The following is a 19,215-nucleotide window of genomic DNA, read 5'->3' as shown; positions in this document are numbered from 1 at the left end:
TTTTTTTGAATTTTATTTCATTTATTTTTTATACAGCAGGTTCTTATTAGTTATCCATTTGATACATATTAGTGTATAGATGTCCATCAAAAAAGAAAGGAGATGTTGGAGCTTGGATGTGGCTTTGGAGGAGGAGTTCCGGGTCTCTCAGGTAAGTCCTGAGAGAACAGCGGCTCTCTCTGTGTCCTTTGCAGTTCTGCCGCAGCTTCCGGCTGCACCTGCCAGGCAGCAGGTGTGGGGGAATGAATGAGTGAAGCCATGGGAATGAGCCTGAGCAAAGACAGAGTCTTCACCAGGCATCATGGGCTGAGGGAGCAGCGAGCCTCCAGCAGGGCTGAGGGCAGAGCAAGAGATGGTCCTCCAACCAGGACCATGTCACCTAAGGAGTATGGGGTCCTAAGTGGTGTCATGTGACATGGAAGACTCAATCAACAGGTATTTCCTCAGTCCCTCCGCTGTGTCATGTGTATGAAAGCTCCAGGAGTACAGTAATGAACAAGGTCACAGCCCTAATACCAACTGCCCTGTCGACCCACCCCACTGAAGTCCACTCAGGTGTCCTGAGCAATGGAACCTGGTTCCTCCCTCCTGTGTCACTCCCCCGCCATCTTTTCCCTGCACTAAACCTCCAGCATCCTCCTCTGCCACTGCTGGGTCCCCTTTCTGTTCCCTCCTCCATCCAGCTCCCAGGTTACTTTCTAAGAGCCCAAACCAACCTGGTCATGTCACTTGGTTAGAAATACACCAAAGTGTTAACTGTACTCATCTCTAGGGGAAAATCACATCAGGATGGCCCTGCCCTTCCATTCTTCCCTAGCCGCATTAAAGATCTCCCCATACCCCAAATATACCACTAACTTTTGGTTACTGTGCTTCGGCCAGCGCATTTCTTCTTCCTTAATTCAGTACAGACAGCTAACAATTACTCCGGTGCTTACCCTGGAAAAGAAGGTAATGGCTTTGTAAACCTCACCTGATCCTCCTATTCAATTTTAAATCCACCTTTAGAGAGTGGAAGGTAAAGCTCAAGTAGTCATTCCCTTTTCAATATCTACTTCTTGAGAGCAGCTGATGTTTCAGACCTTTTCCTAGAAGCTGGGGACACAGGAGTGAAGTGGCAGGTCCCAGAAAACACGCCGGTGAAGAAGGAAACGCCCACATCAACACGGGGGTTCTGAACGTGCTGTAAAGCTCAGGGGGCTGGCGAGATCCCACAGAGCGGGATCTGACCTCCCCTGAGTCTGACCCTAGAACCAGCTTTCACCCATCTGTGAGGCCAGACCCCACTTCACCTGGGGCGCAGGTTTGAACCACGTCCCTGCACCCACCCCTGGGTGCAAACCCCTCTCTGCAGCCCAGTCCCTCCCCGCGAGCCCTCCAGCGCCCCCCGATGAAGTGACCGCTGCCCTGGTGAGGTCAGCCCACGATTACCAGGGGGGTCCACCCTCCAGTGTCCCCCGCCCCGCCGGCCCAGACCCCTCCAGGCATCTCGAGCTCCACCTTCCCGCCCTCCCGCCTCCGAACCCTCCGTGGTCCCTTGCCCCCTGTCCCCACCGGCACCCCAAGTCTTCATCACCCCGACCCCTGCGCCCACGCGCCGCCGACCCCCAGCCATCCCAAGTCTGCTGCCGTTTCCACGCTCACTGTCCCCCAGCGTCCCTGCACCCCACTCGCATCCCCAGCCCTTGTCCCCGCGGGTCGCCGGCGTCCTGGTCCCCGTGTCCCGCCGCTCCGGCGTGACTTCGCGCCCCCAGCCCCAGTTTCCACCGGCACTCCCAGTGTCCTTGCCCCACGCGTCCCCGCGCCCCCGCCCCCCAGCCATCCCAAACCTCCCGCCATCTGCATGCTCACGGTCCCCCGGCGTCCCCGAGCCCCCAGCCCCCAGCGCCCGCGTCCCTGGACCCCGGAGTCCCAGCGCACCCAGCTCCCCGGTGCCCTCTCCGGCGCGTCCCCGCGTCCCTGCTGTCCCCGGCGCTCGAGTTCCCGTGCTCCTCCCACCGGCGGCCCCAGCCCCTGTCCCCCGCGTCCCCGCGTCCCCGCGTCCCCGGCCCGCGCCCGCTGACGCCATGACGCCGCGGCGGAGGGAGGGGCGGAGCGGGGCCCGGCCACACCGAGAGGGGCGTGGGCGGCGGGAGCCACGGTCCCGCGGCGCAGCGGGCGACGCGGCCGGTGGACATGGGCACCCAGGGCTCGGGGCGCAAGCGGCTCCCCAACCGCGAGCGGCTGACGGCGGAGGACGACGCGCTGAACCAGATTGCGCGCGAGGTGAGCGGCGGGGCCGGGGCGCGGGCGCTGGGGGCGCCGCCGTAGCTGTCAGGCATCTGTCTGTCCGCTATCCGTCGGTCCGCCGGCGCCGCGGACGGGGCGCGGGCCAGGCCGGGACCTCGGTGGGCCGGGCGCCGGTCCTCTGCCGCGGGGACAGGCTGGCGGCACCGACCCCTCCCCCCATGTCGCCAGCTCCCTTTGGCCGCCGCCCCCCCACCCCGCGCAATGTGGCCCCGGGCCGGCCGGGTTGGGGGGCGAACGAGAGCCCCGCTGTGTTGCGCCGCATGGTGAGAGTGATGTAGGCCCGACCCTGGAGGCCCGAGGACAGTCCCCGGAGGCCACATGGCCCTGGCGAAATGACCCGCTCCTGTCGATAACCAGTTGTCGTCTCAATTGACACACAAGGTGCAGCTTGGGCACGAACCGGGGTCCCCGTGAATCTTGTTTCTGGACCGCGTGCAGACGGGTTCAGGCACGCCTAGAGGTTCTCCTCAAAGTTTCCCGGGCAGAGTTTATTATAATGGTCGGTGATGAACTTGAAGTGTGGCGAACAAAAGGTGCACCGCCCGCGTAGCTATACAAGTGCCTTTTTCTCCCACAAGGATTCAGCCTTCAGGTTAAACAAACGGTGATGTTGGCAAAGATGCCCAGCAGATTGGTGGCAGGAGCTTCCCTGGGAAGGGGCGTGATTCCTTGGGCCCACAGTGGACACGCTTGTTTTTTTACAGTGTACCCTTTTGTACCTTTTGAATTGTGCGCCCAGTGTGCTCACTATAGAGAATGTATATGCAGAGGCAGTACCACCTTCCTGGTACCCTCTCCTCCAGGTGTTGGAGCGTGGTGGAGTTTGTCTGCATGTCATTATTACCACCTGGAAGAAAGTCCAGGCGATTTAGGTTGAGGTGTCTGGTTGCCTCAGTCAGCTATTTATGGAGGTCTACTCTGTAACCCGTTCTTAGGTGATTTCGCTTTTATGGACACGTGGCTGTGAATCAGTATTTGTTGACTACTGGATGAATGAACACTTTTGTTTTTCTCCCTATGCGAAGAGAAAGTCTTTCCAGGAAAACTCCTATTCACCCGTAAAGCCCACGGTAGATTTGTGTCCTCTGTGAGACCTCCTACACCACCCCGGGGCGGAAGTCTCCCTGCCTTCACTCGGGTTCCACTAGCTCTCACTCCCTACGCCTGCTGTGGTAGTCACGTGGCCTCAGCATTATTTGTTCACTGGTCTGTCCCCCGTAGAAGGTGACCACCAGGCAGGCAATGTCTTACTTTCATATCCCCAGAGCTCAACACAGAGCCAGGCGCATAGTAGGTGCTCCTAAGTCTCTGTTGCATTGCCTGAAAAACAAAAGAGGTACAAGGCACTTACAGTACATTTGGCTAAATACAGACTTTTATTTTTATTTATTTATTTTTTTGTGATACGCGGGCCTCTCACTGCTGTGGCCTCTCCCGTTGCGGAGCCCAGGCTCCGGACGCCCAGGCTCAGCGGCCATAGCTCACAGGCCCAGCCGCTCCGCGGCATGTGGGATCTTCCCGGACCGGGGCACGAACCTGCGTCCCCTGCCTCGGCAGGCGGACGCTCAACCACTGCGCCACCAGGGAAGCCCTAAATATAGACATTTGCTAAATGTAGTAGCTTGAACATAATCCCCACCCCCTGTGAGGACGGCCCTTTAAGTATGTATTTAAACATAAAACCAAACAGGTGTTCTCTGGGAGACCTGAGGTGACACGATCCGTGAGCCTTGTCTTTCTGGCAGTGGTTACGGTCAAAGGAAGGAGAATGAGGGTTCCCTAAGTCCACCTCGTATCTGCTGGATTGTATAAAAACAGACAGAAAAGGAAGGCCAGGGGCTGCTCGGGTGGACAGCCCTGAGGTCCTGAGTAACTGGGAACCCGCGGTCCTGCCTCCCAGCCAGGGGACGCAGTTGGCGGTGGCCAATTCAGACGTGGGCATCGGACCTGGGCTCGAAACTATACAGAGCTCCTCGTGAGCTGTGCGATCCTACTCAGCCCCCTCCCAGCCTCCATTTTCTCACCTGGAAAATGGGGAAGAAGAAATCCCCGAGGCTGTCAGGATTAAAGAAAGTGAGTAGCAGACATAAAGTAACTAGCTAAATGTGAGGGCTATTCACGCACACATCCTTCCAATAAAACCAGCCATAGATGTGGCTGTTCCAAGTGCTGAATGGCACGTATCTGTGGTGTTGGAAGGAGCTGGTGCAACACTTTATGTTTTACTACAAATTGAATTCTATTTCCCAGCTGTGAAACTTAGAATCACTATTCAAATGGCAAATATCTATTCAGCATGAAGTTCTCGAGAGTTCTTATAAAAATTAACAAAATCGTCTTAAGTTCCGTGCTTTCGTGTTTGCTCATTGATTCAGCAGAAACATGCCCTCCAAAGCCCTGTCCTAGGGAGACTGGGATTCAGGGATGGACCTGAAGAGCATCCGCCCTCCAGGAGTTGGGGTCTGACATAGATCAATAACAAAAATAGAAGACAGGAAGAGATCTGAGATTTAAAGGATATTGTTCCCTGAAGGTTTCGAAATGAGAGAGTTACAATTTATTAACAGGACTAAGACAGGCAATCAGAGGAGGCCTCCTGGGGGAAGTGGCATTTTGAGTTAGTCTTGAAATCACAGAAACCCTGACCTGGACTGGCCTCCACAAGGGGAAATGATTTGGCTGGAGGACGGATTCCCGGGCAGCCTCACCAGCGCGGTGGCCCCTTTTCTCCATGGCTCCTCTGCAGCTGGCTCTGCTGCGCCATCCTCTGCGGGTGGCCTCATCCTCAGGCCGCCTTGCTTTCGGCGGACTGGCTGCCGCGTTCCCAAGCCACCGCTCCTGAGCCCACACCCCTTCTCTTCCGGTGGCTCCGTCCTGAGAGCTAGAAGCATCTCCCAGGCCGCCCCTGAGCCAAGCTCTGTGACCAGGACAGTGGACTCAGCGGCGTGGCAGTGGGGCAGAGGGGGTTTACCCTGTGATCAGTCAGGCCCATCCTGGAAGTGGGGGGAGTTGGCCTCCCCCGAAGCACCTGGGGAGGTATGGGGGCCTGGACAAACCCAGGAGGCCTTAAGAAAGTGGCAGGGGGTGGGGTGGACTCGGGTCAGGCCCCCTGGAATGTGCACTCAGAGGATAAGTGGAGAATTCCAGGCAGAGGTGATGGAGTCTGGGACGGGGAGCCCCGAGCGGCCGAGGCAGGCCCTGCTGGAGAGCTGGCTTCCCTGCTGAGGGCTATGGACTCTCTGGGCAGGAGCGGGAAGCAGGAACCCAGTGGAAGCGCTGCATTTATATTTCTGCAGTCAGTTTATGGTTTCACTCCAGGCAAGTTTATAGTAAATGGAGTTGTAACTTTAAAACACTGCAGCTGCCTTAGCACGAGCAGCTTGTCTCTCACTGTCTTGTCTGAGGCGGGATTCAGGCAAGATGTTTTCAGGAAGAAGGTCCAGTAAGCACTTTGAGAAGCTCGAGCAGCGTTTCTCACGTCCCAGGGAGAGGTGCTTTGAAAGCAGATATATTTTTCTCTCCCAGCGCCTTGAACATTCTGCTGATGAGTTTTGGTAGCATCCCAAACGTCTCATTCAGCGCTCTGCTGCTGACTGGAATGGTCTTGCTCTCACAATGCCCGAGGCAGTTCAAAGTATTCCTCTCCAGTGGAGAAGGCCTTTCCGGCACACAGGAAGTCGGCTGTTCAAGCTGTGCGGGCGGCATTAGATGGTCCTCGCGGCGAGCCTAGCATCCTCTCTGCGGCCGTGAACGCTGGTCGGTTTCCCTTCCTCGCTCACAGCACGGAGACCTCCCCCATGACGGTTTCCCGTGGCCTGCTCTCCTAGGTGGTCCCACTGGGACGCTGCCCTCTGGGCCCATGATCGCCCCGGGGGCGCTGGTGCACCTCCCAGATCCCCCCCCTGTTGGAGGGTGTCGACCCCTGGCCTGTGAGTGTGGCTGTTCTGGGCTCATGGCCCCCCTTCACTAGAGAAGTGCCCATGGCAACTGGGTGGGGTCACTTTGCAGGGGAGGGGGTAAGACCTCCCACCCCAGGGGCAGCCCACAGCGATTGACCCCGGGATGTGAGGACACAAAAAGCTCCACCCCCAGCCCACTTGCCTCCCAGTGGAACCAACTCTGTGGTGCAGTTCACACTCCAGGGCTCCCCGGGGGAGGGCCCGAGGGCAGCCTGAGTCCACCTCCTTCCCTGCCCCATCTGCCTCCGCACACCCCCCTGCCGGCCGTGCTCCCTGGTAGATCACTCACATCCAAATCCCTGCCTCAGGCTCTGCCTCTGGGCACCCCAACTTAGGACAGTCTCCATGTCTCATTCTGGGTGGTCCCATGAATAAAGGACATTCTAATCCTAAAGCCCCCTTTCATTTGCTGTCCCCCCACCTCCCGTCCTTCCCAAATAGTGCCCACAGATCACCCTGTCTTGAGGGACCCTGACTCCTTTTCTCCTCAAGCCTCAAGGCCATTCGAGGGCCAGTCTGGGGGTTGGGTGCACAAGCCCTTTTGCAGGGTGGCCTGGAAATCTGGTTCAGTTTGGGCCTCCACTTCACCTTTGTCCGGCTCTCAGCAGGCCTGGCGCCTCTGGGGTCACGCAGTCCGGGAGGGAGCCCAGCTGGTGTGACATGCTGCTGGTACCCTGGTGCAGACCCTGACCTCAGGTGAGATCACACCGGCGTTTACAACACAGGCTTGTTGCTGCAGCCAGTTTCACTTCATTTGAACCATCACCTTCATACCTTTTTTCCCAGTGAATTTGCTTTTCTGAGGCTGGCTGGTGGATGCAAACCTGTCAGACACTGACTGGAGGGTGAAATCCGGCGTGGCCAGTGGTTTGGGACTGGGGGTGGTATCAGGGCCCCACCTTCCAGGTGGGGAACAGGTGAGGGGCATTCAGCACCTGGCACTGCACACACCGCCCTGCCCCAGACTCTAACACAACTACCAGGCCCTTGCCTAGTGGATCTTCCTAAGACAGCCACACACATCTTGGTGGATCAATAACAAGCATTAGGAATGTGACGAAGCAAGCGTTCCAGGCGGATTTTTATCACAGTCTGAGCTGTCAGGGGAAAGGCAAGCACCGTGCCTGTGACCTTGGGCTGTTTCCGTGATTCCCGACAAGATGGTTCTGGATGGAGTTGGAATTGGAAACTCAGGGGTGGACAGTCCCACTGGCCCCCGATGCCTTCTGGGCCCCACCCCACAGCTATTTCTGTCATAGGGCCAGCTGTCTCCCTCTCCCTTTTCTGGGTGAATCTTTAGTGACTCATGGGTTCAGTAGTCAGGACTGTGAATGCATGTGGAGGACCTGAAGAGTCTGCTCGATAGAATGGAAATCAGAAGGCCTGGATTCTAGTTGAGCCAGTTAACCTGTGAGCCTTGTCAGGGTTCAGGAGGGGAAAGGGGAGAGATGGGGACAGAGGTTGCTTTTTTTTTTTTTTAATATTTTTATTTATGTATTTATTTGGCTGTGCCGGGTCTTAGTTGCAGCATGCAAACTCTTGTTCGCATGTGGGATCTAGTTCCCTGACCAGGGATCGAACCCAGGCCCCCTGCATTGGGAGCGCGGAGTCTTAGCCACTGGACCACCAGAGAAGTACCTGAGTTGCTTTTAAGGCCTAAGGTGTGCCAGGTACTCCCAGAAACTTCACCCCTGTAATTATATGATATCCCATCAGAAGAGTATAGAGTATCTCTATTTGACATAGAGAAAAAGGGTCCTAGATGCTAAGGTCATCTGCTGACTAAGAGGTGCCAGTTCATCATCCAGGCTGTTTCCTGGGATCAGTGTCTTGGCTCCAGCCAAGGCCCTATTCCAGGTGGTGCCCTGAAGCCAAGCTGACTTGCTTCCCATCTTGGGGACTGTCATCCCCAACTGACCTCTGAGCCATCAGGCATAACATTTCATGGGCGAGTCCCATATTCTTCTCTGCCTTTACTGTGTCTTTTTTTTTTTTTTTTACTGTGTCTTCTTTTTTTCATTCTTTCATCTTTAAAACTTAATTTTTATTGAATTAAAGTAATATATGTTTTCACCCTGGTCCCATACTCCAGGCCCTTCTCCACACAGCAGCTGGTGGTCCTTTTAAAATATGTCAGATCGTGTCATAATGGCTTTTCATATCCCTCCGTAAAAGCCAAGCTCTTAATGGCCTTACAAGACCCTAAATGGTCTGGTAAGTAGCTCCATGTCTGTAAATAATATGCATATGCACTATTTATTGGTTTTTCAATTTTAGGTACTATCTGCTGGCCCCCTGGTTTGAGGATGCGGACTTGGGATCTGTAGGTCTAGCTCAGGTCCTCTCCCCACCTTTCTTTCTCCTTATCTTCACACCATAGTTACATTGTACTTTTAGGTTAGATCAGTGGTCACTGGCAGAACAGTAGGCTGGTTAAGAGTGTGGGTGCTACGGTCAGGTTTCCTGGGCTCAGTTCCTGATCCTTCTACTTGTTCCATGACCTAGAGCAAGTTACTTAACCCCTCTGTGCTTCCGTTCCCTCCTGTGTAAGATGGGAAACTTTTAACAGTATACGTCTCACAAGGTGGTTATTGGGTATATGAGGTATTTCATGAAAGGACCTCAGAATGATGACTGACACATGCTCAGTAAACACCGGTGGTGATGGTGATGTAACATGATAGAGCTAACTGCAGAGCCACGTAGTATCCTATAACATTTTTCCTTGCACAACTTTCCGCTTTTTCTGGGGTTAATTCTTTCTCTTTCTTTTTTCCCAACTGCTCATCTCTCTGCGTATCTATCATACCTAATTCCTCACAAACGTTTCAATAGAACCCCTCACAATATTATTTTCTATGTGATTAAACAAATGTATCAGTTCCATTTTATTCCCTCCTGGAAATCTACCCCCTGGAGAGCTCTGTCCTCTAGACCCACTCTGCTCTGAGTGCTCTCAGGATTTGCTTCAGCTGCCGTTCCCTTTGCCGCCATTCTGAGAACTCCTTTTGCCACTTCTTTGTTATTGTTGTTGCTGGATCCGTACTAACTCATTTTGCTGGAGCACATCCTTCAGTAGCTTTCTGAGAGAGAACGCCTTTTCTAAGTGCTTGCATGTCTGAAAATGTCTTTATTCTACCTTAATACTTGATAGTTTGTCTGAGTATAGAGTTCTAGGTTAAAAATAAATTTCCAAAGAATGACAGAGATTTCTATGTATTCTTTGACATGATTTCCAGCACGTACTGTTAACTAAAAAAAGCAATGTACGGAAAGTGTAGATAGCACGCTGTCCCTTATGTGAGAAAAGCTGTAATTTGCCTGCATTTACAGAAAGAAACACTGGCAGAAAGTATAGTAAAAGAAATGTGGAGATGTAAGTGGGAGCAGATTTGTTAAGTGTAACTTTTCATACTCTTTTGGTATTTGAACCATGAGACTGTGTTACCTATTTGATAAAATAAAATAATAAAAATCAAAAAGTATAATTAACACTATTTTCTACCACAATTTTTAAGACTTTTTTCCATTTTATTCTAGCTTTCAGGATTGCTTTGAGAATTTGATGCCTTATATATTTTCAGTATCTTGTATAATATCTGGTTTTACACTCTATAAGCTTTTAGGATCTTCTCTTGATCCTCAGTATTCTAGATCTTATTTTTCCATTTATTAAGCATTCACTGGGTTCATTCAATCTGGAAATTTGTATCCTAAAATTCTGGAAAATTTTCTGAAAATTGTCCCCTTCCCACCATCTTCTCTGTTCTCTTTTAAAGGAACTCCTGTTGTTGGAAATAACTTCCCTTTCCCCCTCATTTTCTAGCTTTTTATCTTTTGGTGATACTTTATGGGTGATAACTCAACTTTATCTTCCACTCCTTCTACTAAACTTACCTGTTCTATATTTAATTGCTAAGATTTTTGTTTGTTTGGGGTCTTTGTTCCTTTTTTTTTTTTTTTTTTTTGCGGTATGTGGGCCTCGCGCTGTTGTGGCCTCTCCCGTTGCGGAGCACAGGCTCTGGACGCGCAGGCTCAACGGCCATGGCTCACGGGCCCAGCCGCTCCGCGGCATGTGGGATCTTCCCGCACCGGGGCACGAACCCGTGTCCCCTGCATCGGCAGGCGGGCTCTCAACCACTGCGCCACCAGGAAAGCCCTGTTCCATTTTTATAGCATCCTTTTTGATTCACTAATGCAGTACCTTTTCTTATCATTCTGAGGAATATTCATTTTTGGTTTTCTGGGTTTTCCTGAAAATTGCTTTTGTTCCCTACATTATGGTCTCTTTCTTTTTGCCCTTTGTGTGCTGTGGCCTTTGTCTTTCATCTTGGAGCCTTTCCCAGATGGGTGGTGATCCTTGGATCCATTCAGATGTGAGAATGAGGCACTAAAAAACTGAGAACAATTTGAGCAAAGGCCAGGAGGGTAGATGCCAGAAGATGCGACCAGGACGCCACCTGGGGTGCAGTGGGGTGGCTGAAGTGTTGGCACCAGACGTTAAGTCGTCCCTCAGGACACTGGCACACAGCCTGGACTTGAATCCGAGCCCCCTTGTCTTCAAGGCCAGTGCCTTCCAGGCCAGGGTCAGTGTTGGGAGGAAATGCTGCTTAATGCTAACAAGTCAAACCTCTCTAATTTGGTACCTACAGATAGAGTTTTGTTTTTGATTAAGGGGGTAGAAGGGATTGAGAAGAAAGTTGAAAAATAATCTGAGACATACCAAGGAAGATGTAATGTCCATACAGCCCAAACAAGAGAACTAGTCATCACAGTGCTCTTTTACTGAGAGTGGAATCAATGTCAAATTAGGTGAGCAAACAAAGAAAGTTATAAAAAATAAGATTTTCATAGCTTCAGGCATCAAGGATAATTCATTTATTTGTTCGGAAAATTCTCTAAGGTGTGAGATATACTCTCCATGAAACAAATACAGAATACCTGGAGAGTTTAGGTAGGCAGAATGTGATATGGTCTTGGCAGTGGGTAAACTCCTGGATCAGCAAGTATGGAAGCGCCAGAACCGTCCAGAACCTCCACTGACGTATTATATTGCAGTGTTTCCACCCACTTCTTGGCTTGGGGGAGTGAATGAAAAATCACACAGTGGTCATGATAATATTTCAGCATAAAGAAACCAGTAGATCTAAAGTTGCTCATTATGCTTCTTTTTTTTTTTTTTTTTTTTTCTCACTGTTGTGGCCTCTCCCGTTGCGGAGCACAGGCTCCGGACGCGCAGGCTCAGCGGCCATGGCTCACGGGCCCAGCTGCTCCGCAGCACGTGGGATCTTCCCAGACCGGGGCACAAACCCGTGTCCCCTGCATCGGCAGGCGGAGTCTCAACCACTGCGCCACCAGGGAAGCCCGCTCATTATGCTTTCAACCTTCCTCACATAAGTTTATCAGCTTTTCCACCCTTACCCTTGATTGCTTTTTACTGTTCACCTTCTTTTGTGACGTCCCTTAGGCACATGAGAAGATGTGGAATTTTCCAAGTTGACACTCAGAGAGATGGAATTTCCATGTTGATTGAACAACTCATATGACTCCACCCTGGATGCCCTAAGATATTGCTTGAAATCACCCAGATATACTTTTAAGTCACCCAGAGCAGTGATGGCCAGTAGGGCTTTCTGTGTTGATGGAGATGTTCTGTCTCTGTGCTGTGTGTCACGGCAGCCACTAGCCCTGTGGAGTAATTGAGCACTTGAAATGTGGCTAGTGCAGCTGACAAAGTGCATTTTAAATTGTACTTAATTTTAATTCCTTTAAAGTTAATTAGCCACCTATGGTTGGTGGCTGCCATATTGGACAGCACAGCTCTAGGGTAATGACTTATTCTTTGTTGAAATTTGCTGTCATAGAGGTGTGCTCTATAGTGCAGAAGGTATTGAGTCTCATGATAGGAGAGGAGTGAAATGGGAATGCAGGTGCACAGGGCTGGCGTCCCACAAGCCGGAAGTCAGTCCAGCGTGGGGAGGAGGTTCGGGGCAGTGGGAGAAGCACAGTCAGCCTTTTGAAGTCGTGTGTCTGTAGGCAGGTTAGCGTAGCCGAGCCTCCTTTCCTTTGTCTGTGACAGAGGAAAACCATTATCTGCTGGTTGTAGTAATGAGCCATGCCGGGAAATGCAGAGCATCTACCAGGTACCTGGTAGGTGCTAACCCAACGGTAGTTATTTTCTCCCTTCACCTCTACCAAGGGACACCAGTCCCCTGCTGGACTGGCCAGGATGTGCCTCAGGAACTACTGATGCAGAGGCAGGGGTGAATCCCTCCCTCATAAGTTGAGGGCTGGAATGAGAGGCGGGGGTCAAGGGGAGAGAAAAGGGAGCAGTCTGTACAAAAGTTGTGAGAAAAATACAGGAAAGACAATCTCCTGTGTGTCAGGAGGACACAGGCGGCCCTTGGGACTGGTTCAGTGAACTCAGAATAAACGCACTAACGGCTGTCGCTTTATATACACTCAGTAGATAAGTATTCTTTAGTGTCAGACCTCTGTGGCCTTTCTTATAGTTTAGAGCTTATTACAATTCTTTGGCATTTAGATAGAAAGGACCCTCTGTTTTCAACAGTAGTTTTGCTTCTTGGCCTTGAACTGAAGAACCAGTAGTAAGATGCCATCAGATTTTTCGAGCTTCTTCATTGTCAGGCAGCCAAGCCTTGCTGTCGTGCCTCTGGTTACCTTCCTGGAGATAACGGGCCATTTCACCCAGGCGCTGTCCTGCACCATTTATCTTTGGGCTTATCTGACCTCTCAGAAGGTACTAAGTTACCTGCCTATTTTTCACCCATGCCTGGAGCCAGCTCCAGAATGAAATGGCCACATGAGCTGGGATGAGGTGGTGGCCACGCAGCCTTCCAAATCTTCATTCCAGTTTCTCAGGTTTTTCCTCTTACTTTTAAGTCAGGGTTTCTCAGCCTCGGGATTACTGACATTGGGCCGGATGCCGGGAGGTTTCTGTACATAGTGGGGTATTTAACAGCATCCCAGGAGGCAAAATGGCCCCCTGGAGAACCCTTGTTGTACGTTCCCCATCTCTACTGGGTTTGTACCTTAGCTCTGAACTGCACGCCTCATCTCCAGAAACCTGGATCCTTTCCTCTCAACTCTTGTCAGTGGCTGCTCCCCAGGAAGGCAAAAAGTACCAGCTGACCAAACTACATTCTCCTTGGAGCTTCCCCACTTAACCCTCCCGGAAATTAGTGGGAAGGGCCTGCGTACTCTGGAAGGCCATGGTGGAGCTGTTTTAGGAAAAGCTGTGCAGACTCAGGAAGCTGGGACTTCAGCTGCAAATTTGGTTACACTTTGCTGTGTGCCAGAGGGCGCTTGAGTTGACGGTGGCGTGGGAGCAGCGTGGGGAGAGGCTAAAAAGAGGGGGATGGAACGGATCCCGGATGGCAGGCCTACGGAAAATGGGTTGACATGAAGGTGGGGGCTGGTGAGAGGGGGTCCTTTGCGTGACATCCTATGGGCCCTCGTGGCTCCCTTCTGCCCGTCGGAGACACCCATTTTCCCCCTGATAATGGGTGTGCTCTAGGCCGGCCAGGCCAGCGTCAGGCCCGATTCCGTTGGGACCACAGAGCGATGATGCAGGCCACCAGGCTGTGTCAGTTCTGTGTTGTCTTTCTCTCCAGGAAAAGCCCCAGGCCAACGGCTCAGGCGTGCTCCAGGGATAACAGGGCCGTGGTGGCATCGTTCACGTGGCCCTCCCGTGAGCACTTCCGAGAGCCAGCTCTGCCAAGAGGTCGGGGGGCCACAGGCTTGACCTTCCGAGCCAGCTAGGGTCCAGTCCCCACAGCCCACGGGCTTTGCCTGGTGCCTTCCGGCTTCATTCTGGGGAGTCAGCAAGAGGCCTCCGAGGAAGGAGAGACGCTGCCGGGCGCTGCCTGGACTCAGCTAAGCACATCTGCCTGTGACCCCGCCATCCTGTAACCCTGAGGGTGGCATTTCCATACGGACGCCCACCGCCTGGGAGAAGGAGAGCAGCCTGGGAGAAACGTCAGGCCAGTAAGTGGCCAGGCCTGGGATGATGCTTCTGGTGGACTTGACGTGCCCAAAAGGGCAGGGACAGGGCAGCCCCCCACAGCCAAGGGAGGGGGTCCAAGCTGCCACCTTGTTCTTTAAGAGCCAGGAGGTCTCTGAGGCTGGGCATGACCGTAGCGCACCCGCCTGCATCACCTGCTCATGCAGAATCCCAGGTGCGCTGCAGGTGGACGGACAGGGAGGACCCCACTTCAGCCTCACCGCTGGGGGAGTTCTGGCGGCCCATTAAAACTCCAGACCCCCTGGAGAGGCCCCCCAGATCACAAGGGGGCTGGGTGTTGAGCAACATGAAGACCAGTGACCAGCACAATTCCACAAGGTTAAAATTGTCCCCGTGTCTCCTAAGAGGCATGTTGCTTTTGTCATTCATAGCTGAAATTGTTAAAACAGATGACCAGACCTGGGCCCTGTGAGGACCCCACTGCGCGCCAGGGTCTTTGTTGCTCACGCTCAGCAGGACACCTGCCTTTCCTTGCTGCTTGCTCTTTAGAGAGTTCTGTACAGCCTCCATCTCCCCGTTCTTCCTGTTCGCAGGGAAAGAACCGGAAAAATCAGCCGTCCCAGTGGCTCACCACCTCCCCCTCCCCCCCCATGCCCTCGCCCATCCCGGGGCTCTGTTCTCTCTGGATTCCCTTGGCCCGAAGGCCTGTGAGTCACCACTGAGGCTGCGGGGATGAGACAGGAAGAGACTGTTAACCACGCTGATGTTCTGTGTTCCATCATATTCCCCTCCCACGTTTAGACCTCCTGCTTCTGTTTATTTATTTGTTTATTTATTTATTATTTTTTATTTTATTTATTTTATTTTTGACTGTGTTGGGTCTTTGCTGCTGCACGCGGGCTTTTCTCTGGTTGTGGCAAGCGGGGGCTACTCTTCGTTGTGGTCTGCGGGCTTCTCGCTGCAGTGGCTTCTCTTGTTGGGAGCACGGGCTCTAGGCGTGTGGGCTTCAGTAGTTGTGGCACGCGGGCTCAGTAGTTGTGGCTCGCAGGCTCTAGAGCGCAGGCTCAGTAGTTGTGGCGCACGGGCTTAGTTGCTCCGCGGCATGTGGGATCTTCCTGGACCAGGGCTCGAACCTATGTGCCCTGCAGTGGCAGGCATATTCTTAACCACTGAGCCACCAGGGAAGCCTCCTGCTTCTGTTTTTATGTACAGTTTGTGAAGGAAAATGCACACATACAGCATCCCTCTCATTCTTTGAAAATTCAGCTTTAGGATTCCTTTGAGTTTAATACATCTTTTTTACTTAGACTTTTGTTTTGTGAATAGTGTCACAATTTTAATCTATTTTTTCTTTCCTAAACATCTTTTCCTACTTTCCCTAAACAGCATGAGGCAGATAATGAATTATCCTGAATACAGGATAGAGTGGGGAGTTGCCTTGCAGTTTAGCATTGTGCTCTATACTAGCCTGCTTTTTAAATACTATTTAATATAGAAAAATGTAACAGGTAAAAAGCACAACATATTATATACATCATATGTTGTACAGTTATAATTAATTCTGTTTATACTGTTCTGTATTCAACTTTTTAAATTTTGAATTCTTTCGGGTGAGGGTACACCTGACCTGTTAGAGGATTTCATGGGCATTGTTTAGATGATCATTGTGCTCCCTGTCTCGGGCCCTGGCCACGTTCCGTGGTGGATGATTCATTTCTTCCAGAGACGTATAAGCAGGCCCAGCTCTGCCGCCAGCTGGATCTGGGACGTGGGTCCTTTGCTGTCTTGAAGCTTCAGTTCCTCAGCTGTAGGATGAGGACGGTGGTGGTTGGGAGAACTCACGAGAGTATATGCCCATCAGCAGCCGAGGTCTGGGCCTCCCTCCCCACAGAGGTCACTTCCTCTGGGAAGACCCAGGCCTGCCTGTCTCCCACCCTGGGCCTGAGACGTGCATCCTTCCCAGTGTCCCCAGCTCCTCCTGTCTCATATGTCGGCTGGGTTGCTATGTCCTTTTCTCGGCTCTCTCCTCCCCGGCAGACTGTGTGCTCTCTGGGGGCCGCGCCTGGTCCAGTTGCTAGTGAACCCTGCCCCTGGCACACGGGAGGCCCTCAAGGACAAAGGAGGGCCCTGGACTCTTCAACCTTTACTTGGACTTTGCAGTAAGTGGTGTCTCTTTGGCTCTGTGCCTGCTCTTGCATTTTGCCGAGTTACCTGTACAGGAAACCAGCAAGGACCACTGGTCCTCATGGGGTGGAATCAGGTCAGCCTGCCACCCAGATGGGTTCTGGTCCCTTGAGGACGTTCACAGAGCTCTGAAACAGTAGCTGTTAAGTTATTCAAACCTACTCTGGGTGAACGAAGCACGCTGGGCTGGAACTGAGGGTGGCTGATTGTACCTTGGATCAGCGGTTCTCAAAATGTGGCTTCCAGACTCAGTATCAGCACCCCTCGGACCCGTTAGCAGTGCTGCTTCTTGGGCCCTCCCACACCCGACTGAGTCCAAGCCTTGGGGTGGGGCCCTGCTCTCTGTCCTGAGAGCCGTCTGGGTGGTTCTGATACACCCCAAAGTTTGAGAAGCTCTGCCTTCGATAAAACGATGCAATTAGTGAGTCTGATTAGAGAGGTGAAGAATGCCCTTTACACTAATATTCCCAATTAGAATAGTAAGGCCTTTTCCTCCTCAAATGCCTGAGGAGTCAATGGCTTGTTTCAGTAACAAATGTGAATATTATCATAACTTTCAGGCTGAGTGAACGTGCTTGTTGAGGAGCTGCCCCCTCTCACAGGCTCCCCTCCCATCTCCCCTCCTCCTAAGAGCCTGGCTGCGGCCACCAGCCCTGAGGGTCAGCCTCCTGGCACACAGCAGATGCTCAGTTACTGGGGTTAATGGTGAGTGAGTGAGTGAACAAATGAATGGATGGATGAATGAATGAATGATTGGATGGATGGATGGATGGATGGATGGATGGATGGATGGATGAATGGGTGGAATTAGCCCTACTTCACGGTAACGTTTGAAAATACAGATTCTTTTGAAACTAGAACAAGATTATTAAATATCTTTGATGGTCGCTTGGGTGTCAATGAAGATTTTCCAGAAAGCTGTTGCTAGCAGGATCTAACCTGGCAAGGTGTTAACTCCTGAAGTGTCCATTCTGATTCCCCCCACCTCCACCTTGGCCGGTTTGGTCAGTGACCTTATCCACCGTTCATGTAACAGGAGCTGGAAGGAGAAATAAAGCAGAACTTTCAATCCTTTCCTGATCACGCTTACAATCGTTCCCTCTTCCAACTCCTTTTTAGACTTTTCCCCCTCATGTTTCTCCATTGACTTGTTTTGTGAGGTTGGCACTTGGAAATAATCTTTGAATGATCTTAGTGGTGGCCTTTGGACAGCACGTGGGCCATCGGGTTCCACTGCACGTTGCCAGTGCCCCGAGCTTGCACTCCCTAAAAAGACATTCATTGTGTCCAGGAAAGCTCTGCTAAGGTTGGTGGCACTCTACCAGGGGCTGAAGTAACTTGGAGCAGGTTTGTAGAACATTCTCCTGTGCGGTTTCCCTGTTGGGCAGCAGGGTTTGGACTAGAGGAATTTAGGTGTATTCATATACCCTGCCAGGTGCAATAAATAGCTGTCTTTGCCTGACCTTAACCTCACCTAAGTGCTGTGGTTCTAAAAAGCCTAGCACACACCAGGAGGAACTGAAAACATTAGGAGGAGAGTGATGCCGGTGTAACATGTCGGAGGCGGGTTGGGCATGCAGATGGAAATTAAAACGATTAAATGTTGGAGATGTGCCTTGTAAACCAGAAAGCTTAGCTAGGCTGACAATTAAAAGAAGGCATAACCTGTTCTAAGCAATGTTTTGTTTACTAAACTACAGACTTTGTACAGATTGCCCAGTTTTTTGACTAAAGTCTTCTTTCTGTTCCAGGATCCATTCCAGGATCCCACATTGCATTTTGTCATTGTGTTGCCTTTGTCTCTTCCAATCTGTGATGGTTTCCAGGCACTTTTGAGGAGTGTCAGCTATGCATTCAGTAGAACGTTCCTCAGTTTGGATTTGCCTGATTAGACTGAGGTTGTGGATTTGGGGAAGAGTTCAGAGGTGCCCTTTGGTTCATATCACCTCAGGGGCACATGATACCAGCATGACATCCCTGACGACGTCAACCCTGATCTCTGACCTAAGGTGGGGTCTGCCCGGTTCCTCCACAGCAGAGTTACTGTTTTCCCTTTCCCTGCTCTGTCCTCAGGAAGCAAGTCCCTAAATCCAGTCCATCTCAGGGGAGGGGACTTCTGTTCCACGTCCTGGAGGGAGGGGTATCAAAGAATGTGTGGTCCTAGGTTGAAACCATCACCGTCATTCGCAAATTCGGAGAGTGATACTTTGATGCTATGCAGATATCCTGGGTCACCCTAAAGCTCATCGGTGGGTGCGTCATTCTTTTTTAAGTGTGAATACAAAAAGCGAGTTATTTGGTGCATCCGGTGAACTTGAGAGTAGGGACCGGGAAGCCCTGGGTGTTGTGGCACCTGACCCGGCCTCTTCCTGGCCAAAACCTATGGCCTTTTCTGCTTCTCCTCGCTGTGGGGACGCCGGCGGGGTGGGTCTCTGGGTCTCCAGCCCCTTTGAGTGTACTGCTCACTCACTGCTGTGGCCTGGATATGCCGACACCTCCCTGCCCCACACCTGGTCCCCCTCCTCCCACCTTCCACCAGAAGGGACGTTTTCCAGTTTTCATCTCCATCTTCCAGTTTTCTCGTGGTGCAGCCAGGAGAGGCCTTGCTGCCTCCCCAGTGGGGATGAGATATGCTTGGGAAGATAATTGTCTCTTTCTTTTTCGGAGGGGGTAGGGGGAGACTAAAGTGTGGGTCATTACTGAGTGGAGGTCTTACACGACGACTGGAAAGAATAATGATTTTTTCATCTTAACTCACTGTCACTTTTCATAGTCGAGTCATTTATTGCCTAGTTTGAG

At 51.8% G+C, this 19,215-nt stretch overlaps 1 protein-coding gene and 1 long non-coding RNA gene across 28 annotated transcripts in view; one reads left to right on the top strand and one right to left on the bottom strand.

Annotated features, from left to right (window-relative positions):
* LOC309809580 lies at positions 1-2,008 on the bottom strand. Its single transcript, XR_014294875.1, has 3 exons — positions 1,921-2,008; positions 859-939; positions 1-218 (listed from the first exon to the last, which is right to left on the bottom strand). It is a non-coding gene; the product is annotated as an uncharacterized lncRNA (long non-coding RNA).
* Positions 2,009-2,101: 93 nt separating this feature from the next.
* LRRFIP1 (LRR binding FLII interacting protein 1) overlaps positions 2,102-19,215 on the top strand; it is a 153,464-nt gene continuing 136,350 nt past the window's right edge. For 21 of the 27 annotated variants that reach the window (XM_082631441.1, XM_082631440.1, XM_082631445.1 and 18 more), the window contains exon 1: positions 2,102-2,265. In XM_082631441.1, coding sequence (XP_082487567.1) covers positions 2,176-2,265 — 90 coding nt within the window. In that variant the 5' untranslated portion in view covers positions 2,102-2,175. The remainder of the gene's footprint in view (positions 2,266-19,215) is intronic. The other 6 variants (XM_082631433.1, XM_082631432.1, XM_082631438.1 and 3 more) reach the window with 1 other exon arrangement.

This window comes from Mesoplodon mirus (assembly GCF_964341445.2).
Source record: "Mesoplodon mirus genome assembly, chromosome: 8".
NCBI classification, from domain to species: domain Eukaryota; kingdom Metazoa; phylum Chordata; class Mammalia; order Artiodactyla; family Ziphiidae; genus Mesoplodon; species Mesoplodon mirus.
This window is presented reverse-complemented; position numbering and strand designations above follow the sequence as displayed.